The following is a 25,777-nucleotide window of genomic DNA, read 5'->3' on the forward strand; positions in this document are numbered from 1 at the left end:
TTCAAAACGTCTGACGACAACAGACGGCCGCGGGTAAAGTGGTAGCCTGTGCCCCAACTTACCGTTTTCTCCAATTACAAGCCACTCGAGTGAAGTGAAAATACAACTGAGCGATTCCGTTCCTGTTAAGCGCTGCATGTTCGTAGTCGGGAATTTACGAATTCGCCAAGCTAACTCTCCATCATCGGGTTTGCGCAAGACATTTTGTGCCGTCGGACATTTTTGCATTGCGTTCCGTATGTTTTGAATCAAGTCATTGTCATTTGCTTTTTCTCCCAGCAAAGGGGCAAAAAAACGGTTGGCAATCCCAATTGGATTTTTGTGATTTTCTTTCGAGGCCGTATCGCCCAGCCCTACGTCCTCGTGCTGTTAAGCACGCTCGACCGGAACTTACTTGGACTCTTGTGTGTCTCGCGCCAGTACCGAAGAAGGCTGGAGGCTGAGAAGATGCGTCTGGCCGAGGAGACCAAGCTGAGGAACCAGATGTCTGCCAAGAGAGCCAAAGCCGAAGCAGAACGCAAACATCAAGTAAGATTTCACATTTGAGGACAGGCATATTAAGCTTTTGGATCACAACAATGATTGAAATGTTGACAAACAATTCGTGAAGATTACATGCAAATGTATTGAACTTAAAAGTTAAATACAGCTGATCTGTACTTGGGTTGTGTTTGTTTCACGTACCGCAAGAAAATGAACCTCACTTTGAGAATCGCTATTGCAGAGGATGCTTCCATGTGGTGCATGCGGTGGACAAACGGGCAAAAAGCTATCCGCCCGCCCTCTCATGTTTTCCCACTTCACCAAACATTGACGTTTGCGCCACATATCAGAAGCTAAAACAGCGCGCCTCAGTTTCAACTTCGCTGTACGATCTCGCCATTGCTTGAAAGTGGTTCTGGATCTTGGCCGAGCCTAGTTTCCGAGTTGTGGGCGGAGAAACCCAGTGTGGACACCGTATTATGTCAAGTCGACACACTAAGTCCAACTTTTTCCCATCGGAAATGATCAACTCCTCGGCAGGAGCGTCTGGTCCAGCTGGCCAAAGAGGACGCCGAGCGCGAGAAGAAGGAAAAGGAGGAGGCCAGGAGGAAGAAGGAGCTGCTCCAGCAGACGGAGCGAGCCCGCTTGGAGCCCGTCAACGACTCGGACATGGTGGACAAGATGTTCGGCTTCCTGGGAACCACCAGCTCCTTTCCGGGCCAGGAGGGGCAGGCTCCTGCCGGCTTTGAGGTAACTCTCCCTGAATGTTTAAACCCTCAGTCGGCCTTGTTGCATTTTAACGCACTTTCAGATCGGTCATGGGCCATTTTTATGTTGTTTTCCTTTACTGCATAGTGTTAGATCCACAACATGAGACAAAAATCCCCAACCCCAATGGACGTTTCATTCTTTTTGCATTAACACCGCTGATTATAAAACCGACGTGATGTGGACACAAACGTCCAGCATGGAGGTCAGCGGGTTAACCGCTGCCGAGCTGAACTTTTCCGGGCTGGTGTCCCCACCTCGTCCGCAGGACTTGGAGCGGACCCACCGGGAGCTGCAGGAGGAGGATCTGGACGAGGCTCTTCCTCTGCCGGAGGATGACGAGGAGGAGGATCTATCTGAGTACAAGTTTGCCAAGTTTGCCGCCACCTACTTCCAGGGAACCACTACGCATACGTACGTCCGCAGACCGCTCAAGCAGCCGCTGCTTTTTCACGAGGATGAAGGAGACCAGCTGGTGGGCCCAAGACGTTACAGCTAATCGATTGATCAATTCTTGAAATGACCATGACCGTGTGTACCTCATCCCGGTTTTAGGCGGCTCTGGCCGTGTGGATCACGGTGCTGAGGTTCATGGGGGATCTGCCCGAGCCCAAATACCACACGGCCATCAGTGACGGGACTGAGAAGATTCCAGTCATGACCAAGATCTACGAAACCCTAGGCAAGAAGACGTACAAGAGGGAATTGCAGGCTCTTCAGGGAGAGGCAGAGGTGAGGTGGGGGGTGGGGGGGGGATCAGGTGGGGGAGACAAGCCTCTGACTAAACTTCATGACAAGTCTTCAATTCATGTATCTGGTCTGGGAACCATCTAAGACCGTTTAGTCTCTTAAAGGAACTGAACACACGTTACATTTCTAGTTCTGGTGCTTTGAGGAATCAAGCTTGCATTCTTCACAAAACGTTCAGGATACTTTCGGGTGAAATTTGAGGATGAACCTGAGATACCCTAAAAGAGGAACTGACTTTAACATTCTTGAAACTTTCGAATCAACATTTCCAACTGTTTGTTCAGACTAGAAGAGTCACAGAAATTCCTGCAGTATCTCTGGCTGACGACACTCTGTGACACTGCGAGATCAGTGGACACTTTCCTCTTGGACTATCCTTATGAAGCCAGTTCTAGTAGTATGGAATGGATTTTCCCATCATGGTTCTTGGAAGAAACAAACATACATGTTTTATTTTCTGCGCTCTGGTTCTTCTGGGAACTGAACACACGTGATTTATTTCTCTGTTCTGGAAGCGAGCGTACTTGTTTCATCATTTCTGCTCTGTCCCAATTCTCTTTTCCCGTTTGCAGACTCCTCAACCCGACAGTCATCGCAAGAACAGCATCCGACACAAGCTGGTGTCTCTCACCCTGAAGAAGAAATCCAAGATCACCGAGGAGGTAGGAGAGAAAAAAAAAATTTGATCCTCGGCTGCTATGTCCTGCAAAGTTAAAAAGCGACAGGCCACTTTCAGGTCACCAAGCGCCTCAATGATGGCGAGCACGGTCTCCACGGCAACAGCATGCTGGAGGACCGGCCAACGTCAAACCTGGAGAAACTTCACTTCATCATCGGGAATGGCATCCTGAGGCCGGCACTGAGGTAAAAAAAATGAAAACTGCATCCAAGATTTGAGCCCATATGGACTCGGGCTTCGGATGCCTGGTTTTCCTGGCTTCAATTTTGGGCTCATTATGGACCAGGCCATGAACATATTAAAACTGAAAAACATTCCCGCTTTCCCCACCTATAAACATTTCTAAACTTAGGTCCAAGTTCATGTTCTCTCCGTTTCAACTGAAACTGATCATTCGTCCCTTTGTCTCCTCGACTGACGATTGGCCGCTGCAATTGTTTGGTCAGCTGTCCCAACGAAATGTCGGAAAGCCGTTTACAATCCCTCCAGAATGCCACCCCGAGATTTTGGTCTCGATCCCCATCAATTCAACCACGTCACTTGCATTGTTGTCATTTTAGGATTCAACATCAAATATTATCAGTCACTTCCAGAGTTGTAAATGGTCACGCTCATCTGTACTTTCTTGTCTTTTGCTGGTCTAATTGGTGTCATTTTATGGTCCTGTTAGTCACTGCGGTCTGCTTAATCCCCCCAAAAAGAAGGTAAGAAGGTGGCTGAGCTTTGCCATCTATTGTGGAGTTTACAGGTTGTCCCTACGCTTGCGTCACTTTTCTCCGGGTACTGCGACTTCCTCCCACATTGCGAAAACATGCATGTTAGGTTCACTGAAGACTCAAAACTGTCCATAGGTGTGAATGTGAGTGTGGCTGTTGACCGGTCCAGGGTGTACCCCGCCTCTTGCCCAAAGTCAGCTGGGGCCTGATCCTAAAGAGGATAAGTGCTGTAGAAATTGATGAATGGACTTCCTTTTGACTCAGGAGGACTTGGGTTTCAATGATGTTGAGGGCTGGCAACAATTCATTGTGTCTGTGCATTAGGGATGAGATCTATTGTCAGATCTGCAAACAGCTGAGTCAGAACCCGTCCAAGAGCTCGCACGCCCGAGGTTGGATCCTCATCAGTTTGTGTGTCGGCTGCTTCGCGCCATCAGACAAGTTCCTCAAGGTCAGGCCGCCGACTCTTTGATCCATACTCGTTAGTCTCGTTAAGTAACATGACGCTATGGTCTTGTTGCACATTCACCTGCAGTACCTGAGAAACTACATCAGCAGCGGGCCGCCAGGTTATGCGCCGTACTGTGAAGAACGACTGAGAAGAACTTTCGTTAATGGCACCAGGACACAACCGCCATCCTGGCTGGAGCTACAGGTGCCCGCACATACGCCGCTCACCAAAAAAGTTTGCCATATTAGCTTTTGAGTTGCAAGTTCAGGTAAAGCCTCAAATAAAATGAAGCTTCTGTAAACCTTTGAATGCACACGTGCAACTATTCAGCGGTGAACATCAATTCTAACTGAACCAGGAAATGTTTTGTCGTAACCATTCAATGGATTCATGGAAGCACCTGTTGGGAAGTCTGCAGTTTAACTCCTCGTTAAAGAGGAGCAAGTTGTGCGAAAAGCACTGAAGCACTGACCAGTTAGGCAGGAGCATTCAAAAGTTGAGTTCGCCTGTAAAGATTACAGCGTATTTGAGGTTCGTCCTGAAATTTCAGCATAATCCTCAATATCTGTCATTTTTCTGAGTAGTCTACCCAAAAATGTGCACAACTAATCCAGAGTGAGTGAAATGACAGTTGCTAAATTCACATCCAGGCCACCAAGTCCAAGAAAGCCATCATGCTGCCGGTGACGTTCATGGACGGAACCACCAAAACGCTGCTGACGGACTCTGCGACCACCGCCAAGGAGCTCTGCAACACGCTGTCCGACAAGATCGGCCTGCAAGACCGATTTGGCTTCTCGCTCTACATTGCGCTCTTTGATAAGGTTCGCTGATGTGTGCGCACGAGCTTGTGTTCTCTCCCCGGCAGAAGAGCGTCTCACGATTGTGATCTGATTTGGCGCAGGTGTCATCTTTGGGCAGCGGGAGCGACCACGTGATGGACGCCGTGTCGCAGTGCGAGCAGTACGCCAAGGAGCAGGGAGCCCAGGAGAGGAACGCCCCCTGGAGGCTCTTCTTCAGGAAGGAGATCTTCACACCGTGGCACTGCGCCTCCGACGACACGGTTGCCACCAACCTCATCTACCAGCAAACCGTCAGGGGCGTCAAATTTGGAGAGTACCGCTGCGAGCGGGTGAGTAGAAATACTCCCTGATCCTTTCAGTTCTTCGTTACAGAAGGTCCCGCGCCTCCGTAGACATGCTCCTTTTTCTTTCCTTGATTTGTAGACATCTTTTCTTCTGTGGACATGGTCTTTCTCTTTTGTAGACATGCTCCTTCTACCCTTCTGCTTGTTTTGAGTAAAGCGGCTTCTTCTGCTCCCCTTTCGACGTGCTCCTTCTTAAGATGTGTTCCTTCTCTTCTTAACCCTAACTTTGAGTCAAGAATCCTTCTCTTCCGTTGGCAAAGGACGACCTAGCAGAGCTGGCGTCCCAGCAGTACTATGTGGACTACGGCTCCGAGGTCCTGCTGGAGCGCCTGCTGAGCCTCATCCCGTCCTACGTCCCCGACAGAGAGATCAGCACCTCCAAGACGGTGGAGAAGTGGGCTCACTTCATCATGGCGGCACACAAAAAGGTGTGCCTCAGAAGTGGATGTGATGATTTTCATCAGCAAAAGGAGTCAAATCCTCTTTTGCGCTCGGTTGTTCAGGGCATCTACACCCAGAAGAGGTTTGATCCGCAGAAGGTGAAAGAGGAAGTGGTGGACTTTGCTCGTCACAAGTGGCCTCTGCTCTTCTCTCGATTCTATGAAGCGTTCAAATTGTCCGGTGGGAATCAATGAGCGGTCTCACAAAGTATTGCATTGGAGAAAAGCTGCTGATTTGCTTTCTCTGCTCAACAGGTCCAAGTCTACCCAAAAACGACCTCATCGTGGCCGTCAATTGGACCGGCGTTTACTTTGTGGACGAGCAGGAGCAGGTCCTGCTCGAACTCTCCTTCCCAGAAATCACCGCAGTGTCCAGCAGCAGGTGAGGCATGCTGGGAAACGTAGCCCCTCCTCTGTTCTCTGTAAGATTTATAATGATTGAAATGGCAACTGTTGGGGCAACAGTCCTCAACTCTGTAAGAACTTTGTTTGGCGACGACGAGGTTGAATGCCGAGGAGAAGGTAATTTGAGAAGTCTCTTTCCGAGAAATCGCTGTGGTGTCCAGTAGCGGGTGAGGCATGCCGGGAACTGTAGTCCGTTCTGTGTTCTGAGTGACGGTGATCTGTTTTGACTGTGTTGGGGCGACGGTCCCTCAAGTGTTGAAGGACTTTGCCTGGAAACAGAGGGTAGGCCAAAAGACCATTGATAGAGAGACCAGGACGGGATTGGAAGGCAGGTGCCGGGTTGCTTCTTGAAGTCCAGAGCATCAAGGGTGCGGATCACTAAATTTCCTGCGTACGAGTAATTAACGATACGTGTTTGTTGTTCTTTGAGGGGAGGAAAGTTGCAGAGTCAGAGCTTCACGCTGGCGACCATCAAAGGAGAAGAGTATACCTTTACCTCCAACAATGCCGAGGACATCCGTGACCTGGTGGTGACCTTCCTGGAAGGCCTGAGGAACAGGTCCAAGTTTGTGGTGGCACTACAGGACAGTCCCAACCAGAGTATGCTCTCACTAGACTTGGGCATGTGTTCTAGAAGTCCGCAAGGAAGTCACAAGTTGTTCTGTGACTCTTTGGCAGATGGTGAACCATCCACGTTCCTGAGTTTCCAGAAGGGAGACCTGATCCTGCTAGACCAGGACACCGGTGAGCAGGTTCTCAATTCGGGCTGGGCGCACGGCGTCAATGAGAGGACTAATCAGAGAGGAGACTTTCCGGCGGACTCGGTCTACGTCCTGCCCAGCATGACGCGACCGCAGCAGGAGATTGTGGTGAGATAACAAGACCTAGAACAGTTACCAATCAGGCGCAGATGACTTGCTGCTGCTCTTGTTGATGATGTCATCCAACCGATCAGGCGCTGGTCACCATGACGCCGGATCAGAGACAGCAGTCACTAAGAGTCTCACAACTTGTCTTGCCTGACAGTGAAGACTCTGTCAAACCGTACACACTGGAGGAGTTCTCCTATGACTACTTTAGGTACACACACACATGCACGCACGAATAGGCCAGTAGACTTTTGTCACATGCACTTATCCTGAGCTCCAAATGAAGTACACAGCATGAGCTAAAGTTTTGGGGCGTGTACAACAAATGGAGTTTCCTTTCTCGTCCCGGCTCATAACTTGCCTTACTATCACGGTTTCAATTTCAAATTGAGGTTTCAAACAAGGTTTCATAATCAGGATTGGGGTTTTATTAAAGCTTTGGCTTTCAAACGAGCGTTTTAAGTCAGCCAAGCCCACTTGACGCCCTAATTTGACACCCTAACCCAGGCTTAAAACCCAACACAACAAACGCGAGAGTGGTAACATAATCAATGTTCTTGGTGCAGGCCTCCCCCCAAACACACTCTGAGCAGGGTGATGGTCACCAAGAATCGAGGCAAGGACAAATTGTGGAGCTGCACCAGGGAGCCTCTCAAACAGCCACTGCTGAAGAAGGTGGTCCACCACGAGGAGCTCGCTCAGGAAGCTTGCATGGCCTTTATCGATATCTTTTCCCATCGAGTTACTACTATCTTCTTACTATGCTAATTACTTATTACAACATTCTTATTACTGTTACTACCAATTTGTTACAATTTTATTACTGTTAGTACCATGGTATAAGCATGTTTTTCCCACTTTATAACATTACCATCTCGTTACTATGTCATGTTACGTTTTTACTGTTGTTACGAGTATTACATGTTGTTACGCCACTTCCACGTTAGAACCATGATATCGCCATTTTAAAATCTTGTTACAATGTTATTACACATTATGATGTGATCACTATGTTACAATGTTTTTACCTGTTGTTAGACATCAACATATGTTGTTGTTACCCTGCTATTAACAAGGTCTTACCACGTTACTGTTATTACAAAATGTTTTAAATGACATTATAACCATGTTGTTACTACAGCATTGCCAGATTGCTCCTACGTCTGTTTTTAACCGTACCAATCAAAAGAAGCATTTTCCTTAGCGTGTGTCCTACCTGTGATGAAGTACATGGGCGACTACCCATCCAAACGCACTCGCTCAGTCAACGAGTTGACGGACCAGATCTTCGAGGGCGCGCTGAAGGCTGAACCCCTGAAGGACGAGATTTGCTGCCAGATCATCAAGCAACTAACAGACAACCACGTCAAGTGCGTACTCACCGCCGACGGGCTCCACGCCGACCGCGGCGGACATGGCAGAAATGAAACGGGCCCCAAAGTCGACCTTGGCGACTTGACCGAGCGAATTGTGTGCGTTGGTGGCGGCAGGTACAGCGAGGAGAAAGGCTGGGAGCTTCTGTGGCTGTGCACGGGCCTTTTTCCTCCCAGCAACGCGCTGCTGCCGCACGTGCAGCGCTTCCTGCAGTCCAAGAGGCAACACCCGCTCTCGGCCGACTGCATGCACAGGCTGCACAAAGCCTTACGGTTAGCGTCGGAACAAATCGCAATCTTATTACTTTGACATCGATTTTGCATCTAGACAAGGGTCCTGGTTTTGTTTTTTTTTTCTTTTATTATTTACAGTAAATAAAACGAGCAATTATTCAAGAAGTAAATGATATAAACGTGTAGACGTAACACGAAAGTTTAGTTTAAATATTTCCAATGCGGACCAAGCCGTGTTTGTGTGGTAACAGAAACGGGTCCCGGAAGTACCCTCCTCATCTGGTGGAAGTGGAGGCCATCCAGCACAAGACCACGCAGATCTTCCACAAGGTTTACTTCCCCGATGACACGGACGAGGTGCGACGCACACACACACACACAAATGTGTAAAAGACAATGTGGGGACTATAAAGTCAATCTTGCTAACTTGGTGAAGGCCTTTGAGGTGGAGTCCAGCACCAAAGCCAAGGACTTCTGTCAGAACATCTCCAGCAGGCTGCTGCTCAAATCCTCCGAAGGCTTCAGCCTCTTTGTCAAGATCTCGGACAAGGTGCTTTGGCTTTTCTCTTCAGAGCAGGAGCAGCTTCACTAATTGAGCTCCCCGTTGGCGTTTCAGGTCATAAGCGTCCCGGAGGGAGACTTCTTCTTTGACTTTGTCCGACATTTGACAGACTGGATCAAGAAATCGCGGCCAGTTAAAGACGGTATAAATCCACAGGACGCTGCTTTGACTTGGCGCTTGGCGTGAACGTGAACATTTGGGACCTTTTCGGCGTTTTGTGTGAAAGTTGAACGACAACCAAATCAAACGTGTTGTTTACCCTGCAGGAGCTGTTCCCTCTCTGACCTATCAGGTGTTCTTCATGAAGAAGTTGTGGACCAGCACCGTTCCGGGGAAGGACTCTTTTGCCGACTCCATCTTCCACTACTACCAGGTGAGTCCTGTCCTGTGAGAAGACGACTTCAGAAAGAAAAGACAACCTGTTCCATTTTGTGACGACGCCCGCCTCCGACCAGGAGCTGCCCAAATACTTACGCGGCTACCACAAGTGTTCGCGAGACGAAGTCTTCCAGCTGGCGGCGCTCATCTACCGCGTCAAGTTCGAGGACGACAAGTCCCACTTTCCTACCATTCCCAAGATGCTGCGTGAGCTGGTGCCTCAGGATCTCATCCGCCAAATGTCTCCGGACGACTGGAAGAGGGTAAACCTGGAAACGTTCTTCCAACTCAAACACTTACTTTGAGCTCATGTTGGCTGGATGGATTTCCTTTTGGAATTCAGCACCCTGAAGCTAGTTTGACTAAGCAACATAAACATTTGCTGGGCATGTTTGTCACGTGCAGACCCACAAAAATCTTCCGAAGCCATGCCCACATGGAACCAAGGCGCCTGCTGCCACTTTGGTTCAAACGAGACATTTTTGGTTCATTTTGACCACCAAAGGGTTCCTCAAGCCGTTTGAAAATTCAGCCCCCAATGTCTGTTAGACTTGGCAACATGAAATTTAGTAAGCGCGTCAACCTTGAGTAGACCTACGAAAAACTCTCAAGACGCCGTGCCTGAAAAGACACGTCAAGTCTGCCACCGCCAGGGGTGCTTCAAATCTCTTGAAAAGTCAACCATTTGGATTTAGCAACATGAAATTTGGTTGGCGACTCGATTATGAATAGACCACCAAAAAGTCTCAAGTCACCCGTGCATTTTAGCCATTTCCAGGGGTTGTTCAAATCTTTTGAACGTTCAGCCCCGATGACAGATTGACTTGGCAACATGAAATCTGAAAACCAAAAATTCTCAAGACCCGAAGAAATAATGAAGGCTTTGGTTGAAAGCTGCCACTTTCGAGTAATTATGGTCGCCAGATGGCACTACATTTCCCCCATTCAAAGCGTGCAGCAAAATGTCGTCAAATTTCTAGTCACTGGAAATGTTGTGTGGGTTGTTTTTGCGTGAGACAGTCCGTGGTGGCCTTCTTCAACAAGCAAGCCGGAAAATCCAGAGAAGAAGCCAAGTTGATGTTTCTGAAAATCATCTACAAATGGTCGACTTTTGGCTCCGCCTTCTTTGAAGTCAAGGTAAAAATGGGAAGCACCTGTCTCTATCCTTTCGTCTCTTTGAACCCAATGCTGCTTCATGGCCAGATTCATTCTGACTTTGTCTTCAGCAAACCACAGAGCCCAACTACCCAGAGATCCTCCTGATCGCCATCAACAAACATGGAGTCAGTCTCATCGATCCAAAGAGCAAGGTTGGTTTGCTTGATCAAAGAAGCGGAAAATTAACAGGGTTGCAACATTTGGGCAGTTTTCCAATCTTCCATGGAAATTGACAGGAATTTAACCAGGAATTTACAAAACGGGAAGTTGGCTCTCACTGGGGAATTTAACGCCACCATGCGACTGATGGTGTCGTTATGTCATTGTTTTGTCCCGGCAGGACGTTCTGATCACTCATCCCTTCACCAAGATCTCCAACTGGAGCAGCGGGAACACATACTTCCACATCACCATCGGAAACCTCGTCAGGGGAAGCAAACTCCTTTGTGAGACCTCTCTGGTGGGTCACAAAATCTTTCATATGGAGAAAAGTCAATAAATGAAAAGTGGCCAAATACTTATGTCAGCATAGTTTCAAATCGATTTTTTTAGAAAGCTTAAAGGCTCAAAATCTGCCTAGCAACAAGGAGCAAACACAGGAAATACTTTTTTTTTTTTTTTCTTCCAATTTACAATTCAGTTTTATTTCTGGGCTTACAGGTACAAATTCTACCCAGCAACAAAGAGCAAAAAGGAAATACTTTTCCATTTGCATTTGTTTTCCTTTACTAGTCTTGCAGTCACAAATTCTGCCTAGCAACAATTCTATACACTCGAGGGAACAACTCCATGCGTTCTTAAATTTTCAGTATGTGTCCGTCCAAACAAACGCCTCCCGTGACTTAACTTGATTAGTCAGAAAAAAAGACAATTAAATCCCTAATTGGTCATTTGTGACCCGCATCGCTCTCAGGGCTACAAGATGGACGACCTGCTGACGTCATACATCAGCCAGATGCTGACCGCCATGAACAAGCAGCGGTCTGAGCGCGCTCACAGCAAGTGAACGTCTTATTGGCAGCAGGCCGCCGAGCTGGCCCGCTTGCTGCGCCCCATCGGCCAGCGCTGCAGCTGGGGGCGGACCTTCGGCCAGCAGCTGTGCTGGATGAGTCGCCGACCTTCTGTCGGCTCGGAACCCCGGAAGACGCCCGGGGAGAGTTCGGGCGGAAGCCAAAGCGAAAGCGACGACGACCCCGGCGAAGGTCCCAGCGACGACCACAAGCGTTACCGTGACAACGAGGACGAGTCATCCAGCGAGGACGACTACCTCTGAGGAGAAAAACATACTTAATTGTGGGGAACATAGTGACACCGTAGCTTCGAGGTGCGCTAACTGGTCAATGCTAAGCTAACCTATATCGACGGCCCTAATGCAAATCTTCCTGTCTGACAGGTTTCAAATCCAGGTCCAGAAAAATAAAAACCCTGCCGCAGTTTGTCGTTCGTCACAGGTGACGCAACTCAACCGGCAGGTAAACAAGCTCTTGAGTAGAAGCACCTGTGGCTAAAGACAAACTGCGGCAGGATTTTTACTCTCTGGACCTGGATTTGTTGAAACGTGTCGGACAGGAGGATGTGCATTTTGGCCGTCGATATTTTTTTTACTTTATAAATATCAATTCTTCCTAGCGACAAAAAGAAACAACAATACGAAGTACTTTGTCGATTTGTAATTTTGCTATTTTACCAGGTTTACAGGCACAAATTCTGCCTAGTAACAAGTAGCATTTTCCATTTTCTTTGTTTTTTTTACTCGGGTTAGGCGCAAATGCAAATTCAGCCAAGCGACAAAGAACAAGGATGTCACGACAACAGGAAATACTTTTGTCTATATAGCGTACACTGTGCTGCACTGTGCAATTCCGATCTATTTTTTGCGCTAGCAGGCATACATTCTGCCTCGCCACAAGGAGAAAGCACCTCATGACCAGGACCAACTACCTTGTAAGACATGCTAACAGCTCAATGCTAGGTTAGCGCGACCATGAAATAACAATGCCTACTGAGCTCGTTGGCACAAATTCTGCCAAGCAACAATGCAAACTGATGTGACCAGGAAATGCCTTTGGCAATTTGCTTTTCGCACAAATTCCGCCTCGAAACAAGGCAACATTTGTCATGTGACCTGAAAAAATTAATTTGTACTTGGCTTTTTTTTTTTTCTCCCAAACCAGGAATTACAGGCAGGAAATTGTGCGTAGCAACCATCATGTGGCCAGAAAATACTTTTGTTAATATAACATATTCCATATTTTTTAAATGTACTTCCAGGCAAGACGTGTAAGAAGTAGCAAATGCATCATGTGACCAGCTAATACTTATTTCCCAAAAGTTAGCATGGATGTTTTTAGGTGTGTGAAAAAAAATAGTGTGGGTTTAGCAATACTACTCATTTAGTTGAGTAAATTCAAATAGGTAATAGAGAATATGCTTTTTGCAGGGCTATTAACACGCTCACATTTAGGATTGCAGCATCTTTGGTATCTTAAGCGGTAGCTGGCACATTTGTTAATGTGCTAAATTAGCTTGCGCTGAATTGAAGCAGGGAGCTGCTTGGAAAATGTTGGAAAAATTTCATTTTTGGTCAATATTTTTGCCCTTACACGATCGTTTTCGCATTTTAGCATCCTAGTTCCGGCGTTAGCTAGCAAGATTAGTTTGTTAGTCGTAATTAACTTGTAGAAGTGAGCTCAATGATCACAGTGCCAAACTTTGTTTTTTCCTTTTGTTGCTCAGTGTTTTTTCTGCGCAAAATGTTCCGATTTGAATAGAATTTGATCTGTGTAAAATATGAATTGTACTCACAAAGGAAGTACAGACCATATATTTAATGATGCAGGTAATTATGTTATGCTAATGGTTTGGACCATGTACAATGTTATCCATTACTTTAGTTTATATAAATAAAGATGTATCGTATTGTCCTTTCATTTTTTTTCTTAATTTCCTTTGCCGTGTGTCTTCCGGTCTCTTTACGCTTGCTAACCTTATGCTAGCCACAAATTAAACTACAACATGTGCTCCCAACAACCCCAAATGTCTTCTATTTGTGTTTATTGACGAGTTGACTTTGTAAAAACATTTTCCACATGGTGGACTATTCCACAGTGGGCCACAGAAACAGCAGCACTTTTTTTGGGGGGGGGGTGGGGGTACAGAGCTGTACACATCCGAAAAAAAAAAAAAAAATCAAAAAGGTCCAGAGTTTTATCTTCTCCATCAGCTTTGGGTCCAGCCCGTCCAGAAGACAAGACGCAGCTGATGTTTACTTTTATCCACGAGTTGGTCCAATGGCGCCCAACAGAAACGTGGACAACAAAGTGCAACCATTGAGTTCGGCAGTCATGTCGCGTTTTCAAAAGACGTCCACAATTCCGCTTTCCTTCAAGTCGTCTTCTGCCTTTTTTGCTAAATTCTTGGTCTTCATTGTAAAACATCTCCGTAAAAGACGTTGTGCTTGACGTTTGAATTCCAGCGAACCCGGAATGTATTCACAGCGCTTGCCTTTTTCCATTGTTGTTTTGACAGCCTTATTCCAACTTTCGTTCTGCCTCAAGACACAAAAAAACCTTAAATGTCATGCGACGAAATTATGACAGCGTTCGATTCTCTTGCTGTCTGCTGTTTTCATGTGTTGCTGCTCCATGTGTGTTCTTAAGGTTTAGAATGACGATAACAGCTATGCTAATTACCGTTAGCCTCTCTACGGCATTTCACATCATTTGTTAGCCTGAAGCTACCTTTATTTAGATGAAATGTTTGGTGTTTAAATACAATGTTTGATTCTCAACAACAGTAAACTTCAACTCGGAGTAAAAAATAAACAGCTGCGGCATTTCACATCATTTGTTAGCATGAAGCTAACGGACTTTATTTAGATGAAATGTTTGGTGTTTAAATACAATGTTTGATTCTCAACAACAGCAAACTGCAACTGGGAGTGAAAAATAAACAGCTTATGGCATTTCACATCATTTGTTAGCATTAAGCTAGCAGACTTTCATTAGGTGAAATGTTTGGTGTTGAAATACACAATGTTTGATTCTCAACAGCTTGAAGCTTATTTGGAGAACTATGCGAGCAGGAGGCCGCTTTTTGTCTCCTCAAAGTGGTGTTATATGAGTCTCCCATTACTTGAGGACTTCTGAAGTGTTTTATCAAAAGCTTAAATGCATTGAGAGCGAGTGAGAGGTGTCACTATAAAGATATTTCATTTTTGGCCAGGTTCTCTAAAGAGCGGGACGAAAGGTTTTCCTCTAGATAAACGGGGAGGATCAATGTATGCCATTTGTTTGTTTTAGAATTGATTCCATTTTTGGAAGGAGGCTGTAACATGTTGATAAAGTGAAGCGCTGTGAATACGTTGACAGTAGATGGAAACTAACTGAGGGCTGGCGCGTTGTCGTCACTCCTCAGCGATGGTGGGCAGACGGGGGTGCGCCGGCGACGCGGGTGCGCTACGCCGGGCCGCTGCGGCGTTGACGCCGGAGATGGACCAGACGTCGCTCAGCTCTGAAAAAGTTGAAATGAGGGCTCGTCAGTTGCGCAGCCAAGTCAAAATCAAACATGATGACGTCAAGTTGGCACAGCGTGAACCTCCAAGTTCAACCCCGGAGGCAAAATGATTCACAATTTGGGCCAAATTAAGCGAGAAAATTCCTCAAATCTACAGTCAAAGCGCTTCCGCCAAGCGTGTCACGTAGAGCAGGGCTGGGCAAGGTGTGGCTGGCGCTGTTCCTCCATTTGAAATTGACACGATCAAAATGTTGCACCCATTTGGATTTGTCCTCCTCACTGGTTGATTGATTTCAATTGTTTTTGAATTCTCATGAAATCATCGGTTAATTCATTGATTGTCCCGAGAGGCTCCACGGGAGTTGGAAGTTTGACAGCGGGGACACAACGATAATCAGCCGGCCCGATTATCGGCTCCGTTATTCAGTGTTTTGACACTAATAGATATAAAAATAATATATATAAAATCCTGAGGGCTGATAATAGATTTAAGTTTTTATTAAAATTTTCAGTTAACTTTGTAAGAGATTCTACTGACCTAGGGAACACTCTGCACTTTTTTGTTTGAAATCAAAACAAAGTGGAATTTGAACATTTTTTGAACATTTCGGTCATTTTGAAATTTTGGAGGACTTTAGGTACTGTGAAAAAAACCATATGGTGCTATTGTTTAAGTTTTCATTTCACTTTTGAAGACATGCTGATGACCCTGAGAGCTCCCTTTTTGTTGGAATTGTACAACAAAGATGTATATTCATTGGCAACATTTATAATAACAGAATAAAAAAAAAAAATCAAAATTCTGCAAATCTGAAAAATTGCTCAATAAACATTTGCTTCAAGATTTCGACAGCAACATTTTTTGCTGAAAATGAGTATCGGCTCTAAATATCGGTTTTCCTTGACCATTAATAATTGGTATCGGCCCTGAAAAAAGCATATCAGTCTGTCTGACGGTCAACATGTAAGCTTCACGACTGCATTTGTGCATCCAAAATACAGCTAGGAGGGTTCATACGGGGCTTGGACATGCGGGGGCTCATGCAGGGTGCGATGGGTCGAAGACCAAGGGGAGGGAGATGAGGGATCCGGTGGGGGGGTCGGAGTGGAAGGGATCCCGGCAAATGCAGATGACCTCCAGGGAGTCTAACACACAACACATACACAGAAACACAAACACATTGACACCCTTGAACGATATGATCGCAAAAAGCCGGGCTCTCGCGATTTTCTCATGCAAATGTGCTTTCCAATTTGTATCGATTCCGATCGATGATTCCATCAATGGGATTGAATCGATTCTCGATTGATCGCCGCATGCCTAGTCGGCAGCGAATGTGCTCTCGTAAGATCGATCCACTCGGTTCGCAGCCGCGTTGTTAGTGTAAGCGGTAAACATTGGAGGGGACGCGCTTGCAACTACAAAAGCCGCAAAAAAGAAAAAAAATGTCAATAATTTGCCAAGGTCTAATGTAAAGAAAGTTGCAAAGACGACGAACGCTGTCATACCCGTCCTAAACTTGCTGTATGGTCCGTTGTCATGAGGCTGACGACCGCCGGACAGGAAGGGCAGACCCCGCTCCCGCCACCTGCCATTATGGACACACGTGCATGTTTCTCGCATCATTTCTCCCCACTGAAAAAAAATCTGCCAGCCGCAAGACGTGTGAGTGAGTAAAGTTTGGTGCGCGCGTGTACGCACCAATGGAAAATGAAAACGCAGATGATGAGGATTGCAGAGACGACATCGGTCAGAATCCACATCATGTTATATTCCTCCGGAGTCTGCAAAGAGACAAACGAGATTCGTGTCTTTACGCTGCAGACATCTTGACTCGATTCATTCGGAGATGGGAATCATTATGCATTCCAAAGTTCACCTCGTCTCAATGTTGTGTCTTCTGTCTATTTTTATATTTATACCTTTTTTCCTGAATAATCTTGGACGTGTCTAATACTAGTGAATATTTTAGTACATGTTTTTCAATTTTTTCATTTAAGTTATTTTTCCCCATATCAGGTGTCCTCATTTTACAACAATTTCATGCCATATTTCCATCTAGTACTTGAAAATGTTCATGCCTAATTTCATAGTATTTTTTGTTTGTGTATTTTTTGTCTTATCATTTTTGTCTTTCCAATCGCTGTGTATTTTTTGTCCATTTTGCGATTTATTCCTAAATATTTGATATTTCCTCTGAGATTGTGTCCATTTCGTGTAGTGCTTAAAAAAAAAAAAGTGAAATATAAAACTGCAGCTGACCGATTTGGGTTCTTTTGAGGCCAATGCTGAATCCAATAAAATTCAGATAACTTGATTATTCATCTGGGTAATTGAATAACTTAACACTTCCAATAAAATAAAGAGACAAAATACAGACAGAACATTTGATGGTTTTACATTACTTTGTTCCTTTGTATTTGTATAACTTCACAACAGAGAGAAAAATTGGTCGATTTTTTTTTTTGTGTGGGACGGATGTTTGAATTATTGATTCTTTTTGTCTTAATCATTAATCATTTTAATTTATAAGACATAATTAATGTATCTAATTTAAAACAGCTGACATTGGCAGATTAAATCCGTTGCCCGATAAATGGGCCGGGGGTCCTAATTTCTTCTAATATTGCGTCTTGGTCATCTGCTATGATTTTGGAATCAAATCGAATGCAAGCCAAGTGCTCACCATGAGAAGGAGGGGCTTGTGGACTTTGGCCAGGGTGTGTATGGAGTTGGTGGTGACCGAGTGCGCTCCGGCACACCAGGCCAGCGTGTAGAGCCACGGCTGGCTGATCACAAACAAGTTGGTGCTGATGTTCGCCGAGCCGTACTTGCTGCGGACGCGTCAGGAGACAGGCAAAGCGCTTAGGCCGAGAGATCCCGCCCCCCGACCCGCAAAAAAAAAAAAACCTGGCCGGTGTGCCGCGTACCTGATCCGCTGCTGCGACAGGCTGCTGTAGTGCAGGTTGACGGCAACGATGCGCTCCTTCATCAGCTCCGGGATGGAGACGCCGTCGGCTGAAGTCTGCCGAAGGTCGGGGGCGGCGGCCCGGACCGCCTCACGCTCGTCCGACGGCAGCCACAGCACCTGCAGGAATAAATGCCGAAGCACGAGAAATACTCAGACAGAAAACAGACCCAAAGGGAAATATCGGAAAAGAAAAGAAAAAAAAACAAACAATGCAGTTAGTGGTCAAATGTGAAAACAGATAGAAAATATGGAAAAGTGGGAAGGTGGAATACGGGAGGGAAATGTAGGAACAACGCCAGAGCATGTATTAAAATATTGGAAAAACACCAGACACTGCACAAATACTGGAAACAAACCAATGAGAAAAATGGCAATCAAACCAATACGCATTTCAATGGAGGACCGCTTATAAACATTTATTCAGTATATCGTTAACCTGCATACTGTAAAGTCTCGTAACCAGGGGCGGAGCCAGATTGACAGTGAGATTCATCCGAAAATATAGAGCTGAACATTTTCAGTACATTATTGTTAAATTATTTTAGAAGTTGTGTTTCGTTGTGTTTGTTATTTGATTGAATATTAAGAATGGCACAATTGTGATTGTCCAAGGAAGATATGAACTTCATATTATTCAGTTTGTCATTTTATTTGAATATACGATTTGCCGTGCGAAGTGAGGGAAATATTTAGGCCCACCCTGATTTTTCCAGGCCCACCCATTCGCCACCTTCTGGCTCCGCCCCTCAAGTCGACGCTAACCTATTTTTTTTCAAGAATATGTTCTATGCTAGCCCACAAGTTGAAACAGGGCATCCTGATAAATACTGCCTTTGCGGAATAAGTGTTAATCCACTGTTTTTTGGCCATCTCCGGGGGCGGCCATTTTGTCGACTTCCGTCGCCTGAAAATGACATCGCAACTGCTCACAAGGACCCATCGCGGCTCAGCTTCAGAAAACAGGTCAGCCGCGATGGGTCCTTGTGAGCAGTTGCGATGTCATTTTCAGTCGAGGTAAGTCGACAAAATGGCCGCCCCCGGAGATGGCCAAAACCGGGCGGATGAACTCTTATTCCAGCAAGGCAAAATGAATCAGAATGCCGCGTTTCAACTAGCGGGAACATATTGTTGAAAAAAAACTATGTTTGGCTTGACTGCCGGCTTTAAGCAACTCAAGCTAACGCTCTGAGCCTCTGGACGCACGCTGACCTGAGAGGAGTTGATGTGGGCCAGCACCACCCGCAGGGTGACGTTGACGTACGAGCCCGCGTAAGGATGGCCGGGGGGCGGCCTGCGCAGGTCAAAGAGAACCCGCCGGCCGCCGCGCGACGCCACGTCCAGGAAGTTGGCCAGCGAGGGAACCGATTGGTTCCGGGCCCGCCGGCGGTCGGCCCGGCTCAGCCGAGACGCGCTGCCGAAGGGGTCCCGCTGGAGCAAAGAGGGGCGGGGTCGGAAAACGGGATTGGCGAGCGCGCTCCCGGGCGTTTGTCTTACAGTCAAGAACCATCGGCCGGCGTTGAGCCGCTGAAGCTCCGCCCAGGTGAACATGGAGGCTTCCTGGCGCGCTCGCTTTGGGAAAACGTCGGCCACGTCGGTGGTTCTCCTCAGGGTGGAGTCGTGCATCAGGAAGGGGACGCCGTCGTAGCTGCGCGGTGGAACCGACCGAGGAGCAAAAAACTGGTGAGACGAGGAGCGTCGCTTCGGCAAAAGTAGTGATTGGCCGCTGTCTTGCTGACAAGGAACTAAATTGAAGATTAGGACTCTTACGTGAGAGAGAATTAGTAGCTTCCTTATTCAATTTCGTTTCCCGCTTGACTTGAGTGCCGGTCGATGTGAATTAAGGGTTAAGAAACAGAAAACAATTTGGGCCACGCGTCACAATCAAAGTAACGCCGAGGCTCCCGCCGTGCCACTAATCCCGTTCGTCTTTTCCGCCCGCGATGCGGCGCGCTAACCCGCCAGGAGTTAGCGTGTTGGTGCGCGGGAGGGCTAATGGGATTAGCGCGGCGCTAATCAACTTAGCGCCGCGCCACACAGAACAGAAGCCGACGCCAATCGTGCGGCATTCAGCATCAAAGGCAAAGACGCGCACGCACTCTTTCTCTCGCTTCCTCTCACACGCACAGTCTCTCTCACGCGGACGCACATGCTCTTGCGCGCTCTCGCGCTCACTCAACACTTTCAACCCAAATCCTGCCCGCTGTTGCACAAAAACATTGACACACTTACGCACTCTCGCACAAACGCTCAGTCACAAACACACTTTCGCTCTCTCACAAATGCTCACAGTCACAAACACACTTTCACTCTTCTATTCTACTCCCTCTGGGAAAAAAAATTCTCACATTCTCTCTCAATCTGACACACAAGTGCTCACACATTCTCATACAAATGCTCTCTCTCACGCACAACAGCAACCCGATTCCCGCTCGCTGTTGGACACAACCGTTCACACTCTCTCACTTTCACTCTCTTGAAATAAAAACAAACAAACTCATTCTCACTCTCAAACTGAGACACAAGTGCTCACACACCACTCCCACACACTCCTACTACTCTCTCACACTCACTAACGTTCACATGCTGTTTCGGTCTAACTTCCTCTCAGACATTCAATTTCACACAGACACTCTCTTATGCTCTCGTTACACAATTGCACACGCTCAAAAAAACACACTCTCACACCCACACATTGATTCGTCGTCACTCTCGCGCACACACACACACGGCCAGCGTAGTACCTGATGGCGACATCAGTTTCCAGTCCGTCTCCTCCAGCCTCCAGCGCCTTCTCGAAGGACATGATGGTGTTCTCCGGCGCCAACTAAGCAGGACAAACAGCATCAAGACTCTTCGCCCACGCACAGACGCACAGTTCAGCGATGTGGTGGGGCCGTCTCACCGTGGGCGCCCCCCTGTGTCCGATGAGCGCCGGGGCGGCCCCCAGCGTGCCCGCGTCTTTGATGCACGGCGAGCGCATGGCCAGAGGGAGCAGGTAGAGGGACAGCAGAGCCGACAGGTAGAGGCCCGCAAGCGCCGCCTGACGCCCTGCCGGCCGGCCAACGACTCAACTTTCTTTCACATTTTTGCAGTGACAACTTTGACAGCGGCAACTTTTCAAACGTGCCGACGCTTCCGAGACGGTTCCAAAAAAAAAAAAAGGAAAAGTCGGGCAGCGCTCCACCGGGATGACGTAAAACGGACGCCCATTTCTGTCATTGGCATTCTGGATTCTACCGGATGTTAGCATGAAGCTAACTTTTGTTCAAACGTTAGCACGTTTCATTGCTTACGCCGCAGATCCAATTCCTTGTTGATTCCATCATCCTATTTGATGCGATAAGATTGACGGTGCTAAAAAAAAAAAAAAAAAAAAAAAAAAAAAAAGAGCACGAGCATACCTCTCTTGTCCATGCGGAAGAAGTGCAAAGCGACGGGCCAGGAGACGATGGACATGAGCGCGACGGCGGCCGCGTGGAGCGTCGGCCCCGTCACCTGCCAAGCACAATTAGCCACACATGAGGGAGCACAAAGTCATTCGTGTTGGCATTTTCTTTTTTTTTTTTTTTTTTTTTTGCTATTCTTGCCCACCTGAAGCGAAAGCACCAGCGTGCTCCATTCGCTGCTCCACAGGTTGGACAGGACGACCGCGGCCAGCGTGTAGAAGGCCAAAGTCACCGCCATGCCGGTCTGACACCGGCGGCACGCAAAAGTACACTCGAGGTCAGTGAGAGCTTGACTTACGACTTTCATTGCCCGCCTCAAAATCACTTGACGGGATCATTAACTCGTTCACTGCCATTGACGGATTTATTTGCCTTTTCACACTATTTTTTTCTTCACATTTTTTCAAACTTTAGGGTAAAAGAGGGCCTGAAAATATCTGGCGGTCAATGAGTTCATTAGGGCCCGGACACGTTTTTGGAGGCCGGTGCCGATATTTGGCAGAATGCAATTGTGATGACCAATTAATCGGCTGAGTAATGGGAAAAAAAAAAGTGCAGATGGTCTACCTTGTGGCTCCAGTGAAGGTACAAGCGTTGGCTCTCAGACAGAAGGCACACAGCCAACACCTACGTGACATAAAGACAGCTGTCATTATTATTATTCGACATCGAGGAGAGCTAAATGCTAAATGATGTTTGTAACTGAAGACATCGTAGTAAAACGTTCAAAGAAAGCCCAAAAAATGAGGGACACAAGCGCAATCTCTTGCAGGGGTGGTCCTGAAATGGCTTGTTCAAAATAGATTTATTCACTTTTTTTTTTTTTTTAATTCATTGGTCTCATTAAATATTTCTTGCCATTTGTATTAGGTAATATCTTAATTGATTATCTTAAATTATTCATAAATAAAAAACTTGAATTCTTTTGTATTTAACTAAAAATAAAATACATACATTTTTACATACAAGTTAAGTGTACAGTTTGTACACAGTTTGAGATTAGCAGATTTTTTTTTTCCGGCCCGCCTTTGCCTCCATTATTGTGTTGTCATTTCTTGTCAAAAGAGCTTGTTAGCGTGTTAGTCCATTTGTGCGACCGTATTTAGCTTAGTACGCTACTACTGCTGCCGAGCTTCACGTAAAAGTGGTTTGTGTTGAGGAGTCCGAGAAAAATCGGAGAAAAGTCATTTATGTAACATGCCTTCACGACTGCGTGCATGTTAGATGCGCGCGGTTGACGATCGTCCCCGTTTGAAGTGCTTTGCCACCGTCGTGCGACATCGACCGGCAGCTAAAAATCATGTGAGCTCACTAGAACGTCATACCAGCAAGAGAGCAATGTACGTGAAGAGTGCAGCGGCCACCACCAGAAAAAACAGCGACCAAGGGAACCAGAAACCCAAAATGCCAAAGTTGAACCTAACAATACAGGACAAAATCAATCAATCAATCAATCAATCAATCAATCTCTCCTGAAGGAAAAACGAGTGTCGCGATATGAGGGCCCACCAGTCAAAGTCGTCGTAGTCATTTTGAGCTTCAATCCAGAAATATAAGAAGACTAAGCTGGCCAAGAAGGTGAGGAGGAGGAGGCCAAAACTGCTGCACTCCACCTGCAACACACACAATGCGCATCACTGCTCCAGTCATCATATTTCCAATCAATCAATGCTTGAAATCGGGAATTCTTTCGGGAAAAACTCTCGAAGGCATTTCTGCAAGGAGCCCTCACGATCCGAAAGCCGACTGAACACAACGTCCGCGTGCGCCCCCGAAGACCCATTTGCGAGGGAGGAGTCTAAGCCATTACAATGGATTTCGTTCAATATTTCACCATTGTTGCTAGCTGACACGCACCGTTTACACTAACAATAAATACGGCTGCCAAAAAGGAGCTAGGATTAAACAAAAGAAATCGTCAAAATTGTCATCATCGAAAAACAAATGTGCCGGATGGCGCGGTAAGCGTTTGCAAGATCCTACGTTGCGAAAGCACCCTGAATGCAGCAATGTTGCTTGGCGTGAGCATGTGACCAATGTTACCAACCAATCATGGCTCAGCTTCAGAAAAAACAAGTGAGCCGTGATTGGTCGTTACCTGTTTCAACTAGTGGGCCTGCAGAGAACATATTCTTGGGGGAAAAAAAAAAAAAAAAAGTTTGGGTTGACTTCCTCTTCTGGGATGAGTGTTGGTAGTTGAATGCTGTTTTTAAATCAATGAATAATCGTGTTCATTAATGGTGATTTCAAAGTCAAAATCATTTTTTCCATAATCGCCCAGCCGTAGCCTCTAGCGACTATTTTTCCAAAATTAATTGAATTCCCACTATTTGCAGATTCATTTCAGAGAATGTGTGAGTGTGAAGCAGGGGCGGAGCCAGAATGTGGCGAATGGGTGGGCCGTGAAAAATCACCGTGGGCCTGAATATTTCTCTCACTGTCCCGTAAAATGACAAATCGGAATAACATGAAGTTCAGATCTTCACTTAGACAAGCACAATTATACCATTCTTAATATTCAATCAAATTAAAAAAAAAAAAAACACAACCAAACACAAATTCAAAAAATTATTTTATTTAATTGACCAAAAGTGTAAAACTAGCTCTTTTTTTCATGAGTCTCACTGGATGGGCAGTCTGTCAATGTGGGCGGGCCTGTGCACACCCAGGCCCGCCCATGGCTCCGCCCCTGGTGTGAAGTGCAACCGCCTTGAGTGCGTGAGATGAAGTGAGGGTGAAAATGCCTGCGCCTGCGCCTGCGCCTGCGCCTGCGCCTGCGCCTGCGCCTGCGCCTGCGCCTGCGCCTGCGCCTGCGCCTGCGCCTGCGCCTGCGCCTGCGCCTGCGCCTGCGCCTGCGCCTGCGCCTGCGCCTGCGCGTACCTTGCTGCAGCAGCACTCTCCCGGCTGCACTCGAGCTCTCTGGTATCGTCTCCATCGGCAAGCGTACAAGCCGGCCAGGCAGGAGACGAAGGGCTGGTGTTCGTACCTGCGAGGGGCGGGCGGCCACGTCAACGGTGCCGAGCCAACCGAGGGGGGGGAGGAGGGAGCGGCGGGGGGTGCTACCTTTGCAGCAGCTGCCGCCGCACCACCTTGAGCTTCCCCAGCTTGGGAGCGAGCGGTCGCCGGCCACCCTCAAGCGCAGGCCGGCATCCGACGACGACGAGCGGGCTACGCCGCCGACCCCACCCCGAGCGTGTCCGCTCGACGCCGTAGGATCTTCAACTGGAAACACAAGCAGACTTGAAGTTGCAAGCATCATCTTCTCAACGGAGAACCTTGACAATCGCTCTCGTAAAGTTTACGGGTGGCTGCTTCAAACCATGATGGCAGACTTCCTGTTCAATTTGGGGCGTGGCTCCGTCAGATTTCCTGTTCATGCTCAACGTTAGCATAAACATGTCCACCCTATTTAAAGGGCAAGTCAACTCCCCAAAATCCTTTACAAGTTTGTGGAATATGCCTAAAATGCACCCCTTTTTAGACATCTCCAGAGGCGGCCATTTTGTGACTTCTGTCAACTGAAAATGACATCACGGCTGACCTGTTTTCTGAAGCTAAGCCGTGATTGGTCGTTGCCTGAGCCCCGAGCAGTTGTGCAAATTGATGCTGAAATGCCGCTTCGCCCCAAAGAGGTAAACTAGCTGCTTGAAACCAAAATGGCAGACTTGGTCTTGAATTTGGGGCATGGGTCCCAGAGACGTTTTGGTGCAGCCTGTTATGGGAAAACATGTTTACCAAATTGCGTATCGATCTAAAAATGCCTTGTTGGGGGCTCATTTTTCAAATTGGCAAGTATGACCAAATTGACTCGACAATGGAGGCTTCAAACCACACTTCCTGTTCCATTTGGGGCATTGGGTGCGCCAGACTTTTTGCCGCAGCCTGTCCTGAACATGTCCACCTCATTTCATGAGGATCTGTGAAACCAGGCTCAGGGACTCCGATTTTGGACTTTGCATTAAAGTGACAGTCGAATGGTTGCCTCACAGCAAATTGGCAGACTTTCTGTTCATTTCGGGGGAATGACTCCGCGAGTCTTTTCAAGCATCCTGATTCGAGGAGTGTCACTGTTGCTGTGGCAACAATGACATCACATGCGCTGTTATCGGGAGAGAGGGAGACAAAAAAAAAACGGCGACCAGCATGCGACGCAACTCAACGAGGTCTGCAAAGAAAATCCTCACAGGACGAAGAGGATAGAAAAGAAAAGAAAAAAGGGCCGAATAATCCAAAAGCCACATAAGGAGGGAAGGCAAGACGAAGTTCGCCGTGTTTGAGTGACGTCACTAAACATAATGAAAAGTTCACGTTGGCTTTAAACAAACACATCAGTCAGTTCCTTTCGTTTTTGGTGTACAGTATCCTGAAGGCATTTTGGTCTCCAATCAAAAGACGGACATCACACAACCGTGATGTTTTCTTAGCGTCGGA

General features: G+C 47.0%; 2 protein-coding genes across 6 annotated transcripts in view; one reads left to right on the forward strand and one right to left on the reverse strand.

Moving 5' to 3' along the window:
* The window catches only part of myo7aa (myosin VIIAa), a 29,651-nt gene extending 16,314 nt beyond the window's left edge, over positions 1-13,337 (forward strand). For 4 of the 5 annotated variants that reach the window (XM_086035241.1, XM_086035245.1, XM_086035244.1 and 1 more), the window contains 28 exons: positions 421-528; positions 1,024-1,233; positions 1,520-1,726; positions 1,807-1,983; positions 2,574-2,663; positions 2,738-2,865; positions 3,721-3,847; positions 3,932-4,051; positions 4,498-4,671; positions 4,752-4,979; positions 5,255-5,422; positions 5,498-5,615; positions 5,690-5,816; positions 6,270-6,439; positions 6,518-6,708; positions 6,795-6,919; positions 7,275-7,432; positions 7,925-8,078; positions 8,199-8,354; positions 8,567-8,672; positions 8,752-8,865; positions 8,932-9,019; positions 9,144-9,250; positions 9,333-9,518; positions 10,276-10,392; positions 10,482-10,565; positions 10,754-10,873; positions 11,327-13,337. In XM_086035241.1, coding sequence (XP_085891367.1) covers positions 421-528; positions 1,024-1,233; positions 1,520-1,726; positions 1,807-1,983; positions 2,574-2,663; positions 2,738-2,865; positions 3,721-3,847; positions 3,932-4,051; positions 4,498-4,671; positions 4,752-4,979; positions 5,255-5,422; positions 5,498-5,615; positions 5,690-5,816; positions 6,270-6,439; positions 6,518-6,708; positions 6,795-6,919; positions 7,275-7,432; positions 7,925-8,078; positions 8,199-8,354; positions 8,567-8,672; positions 8,752-8,865; positions 8,932-9,019; positions 9,144-9,250; positions 9,333-9,518; positions 10,276-10,392; positions 10,482-10,565; positions 10,754-10,873; positions 11,327-11,419 — 3,951 coding nt within the window. In that variant the 3' untranslated portion in view covers positions 11,420-13,337. The remainder of the gene's footprint in view (positions 1-420; positions 529-1,023; positions 1,234-1,519; positions 1,727-1,806; positions 1,984-2,573; positions 2,664-2,737; positions 2,866-3,720; positions 3,848-3,931; positions 4,052-4,497; positions 4,672-4,751; positions 4,980-5,254; positions 5,423-5,497; positions 5,616-5,689; positions 5,817-6,269; positions 6,440-6,517; positions 6,709-6,794; positions 6,920-7,274; positions 7,433-7,924; positions 8,079-8,198; positions 8,355-8,566; positions 8,673-8,751; positions 8,866-8,931; positions 9,020-9,143; positions 9,251-9,332; positions 9,519-10,275; positions 10,393-10,481; positions 10,566-10,753; positions 10,874-11,326) is intronic. The other variant, XM_086035242.1, reaches the window with a different exon arrangement.
* A 97-nt stretch (positions 13,338-13,434) lies between these two features.
* Positions 13,435-24,564, reverse strand: gdpd4a (glycerophosphodiester phosphodiesterase domain containing 4a; the record flags this gene model as incomplete). The annotated part of the gene is made up of 17 exons (XM_086036019.1): positions 13,435-14,925; positions 15,947-16,074; positions 16,438-16,517; positions 16,631-16,713; positions 17,616-17,763; positions 17,860-18,017; positions 19,110-19,328; positions 19,395-19,545; positions 20,642-20,724; positions 20,803-20,948; positions 21,302-21,395; positions 21,492-21,590; positions 21,914-21,973; positions 22,672-22,765; positions 22,856-22,959; positions 24,227-24,332; positions 24,410-24,564. Coding segments are annotated over 16 exons (1,887 nt in total), but the record flags the coding sequence as incomplete, so codon positions are not given.
* Between the last annotated feature and the right edge of the window lie 1,213 nt (positions 24,565-25,777).

The sequence above is a fragment of the Filicampus tigris genome, chromosome 7 (genome assembly GCF_054856515.1).
Source record: "Filicampus tigris isolate MCC_2025a chromosome 7, RoL_Ftig_1.0, whole genome shotgun sequence".
In the NCBI taxonomy this organism is placed as follows: domain Eukaryota; kingdom Metazoa; phylum Chordata; class Actinopteri; order Syngnathiformes; family Syngnathidae; genus Filicampus; species Filicampus tigris.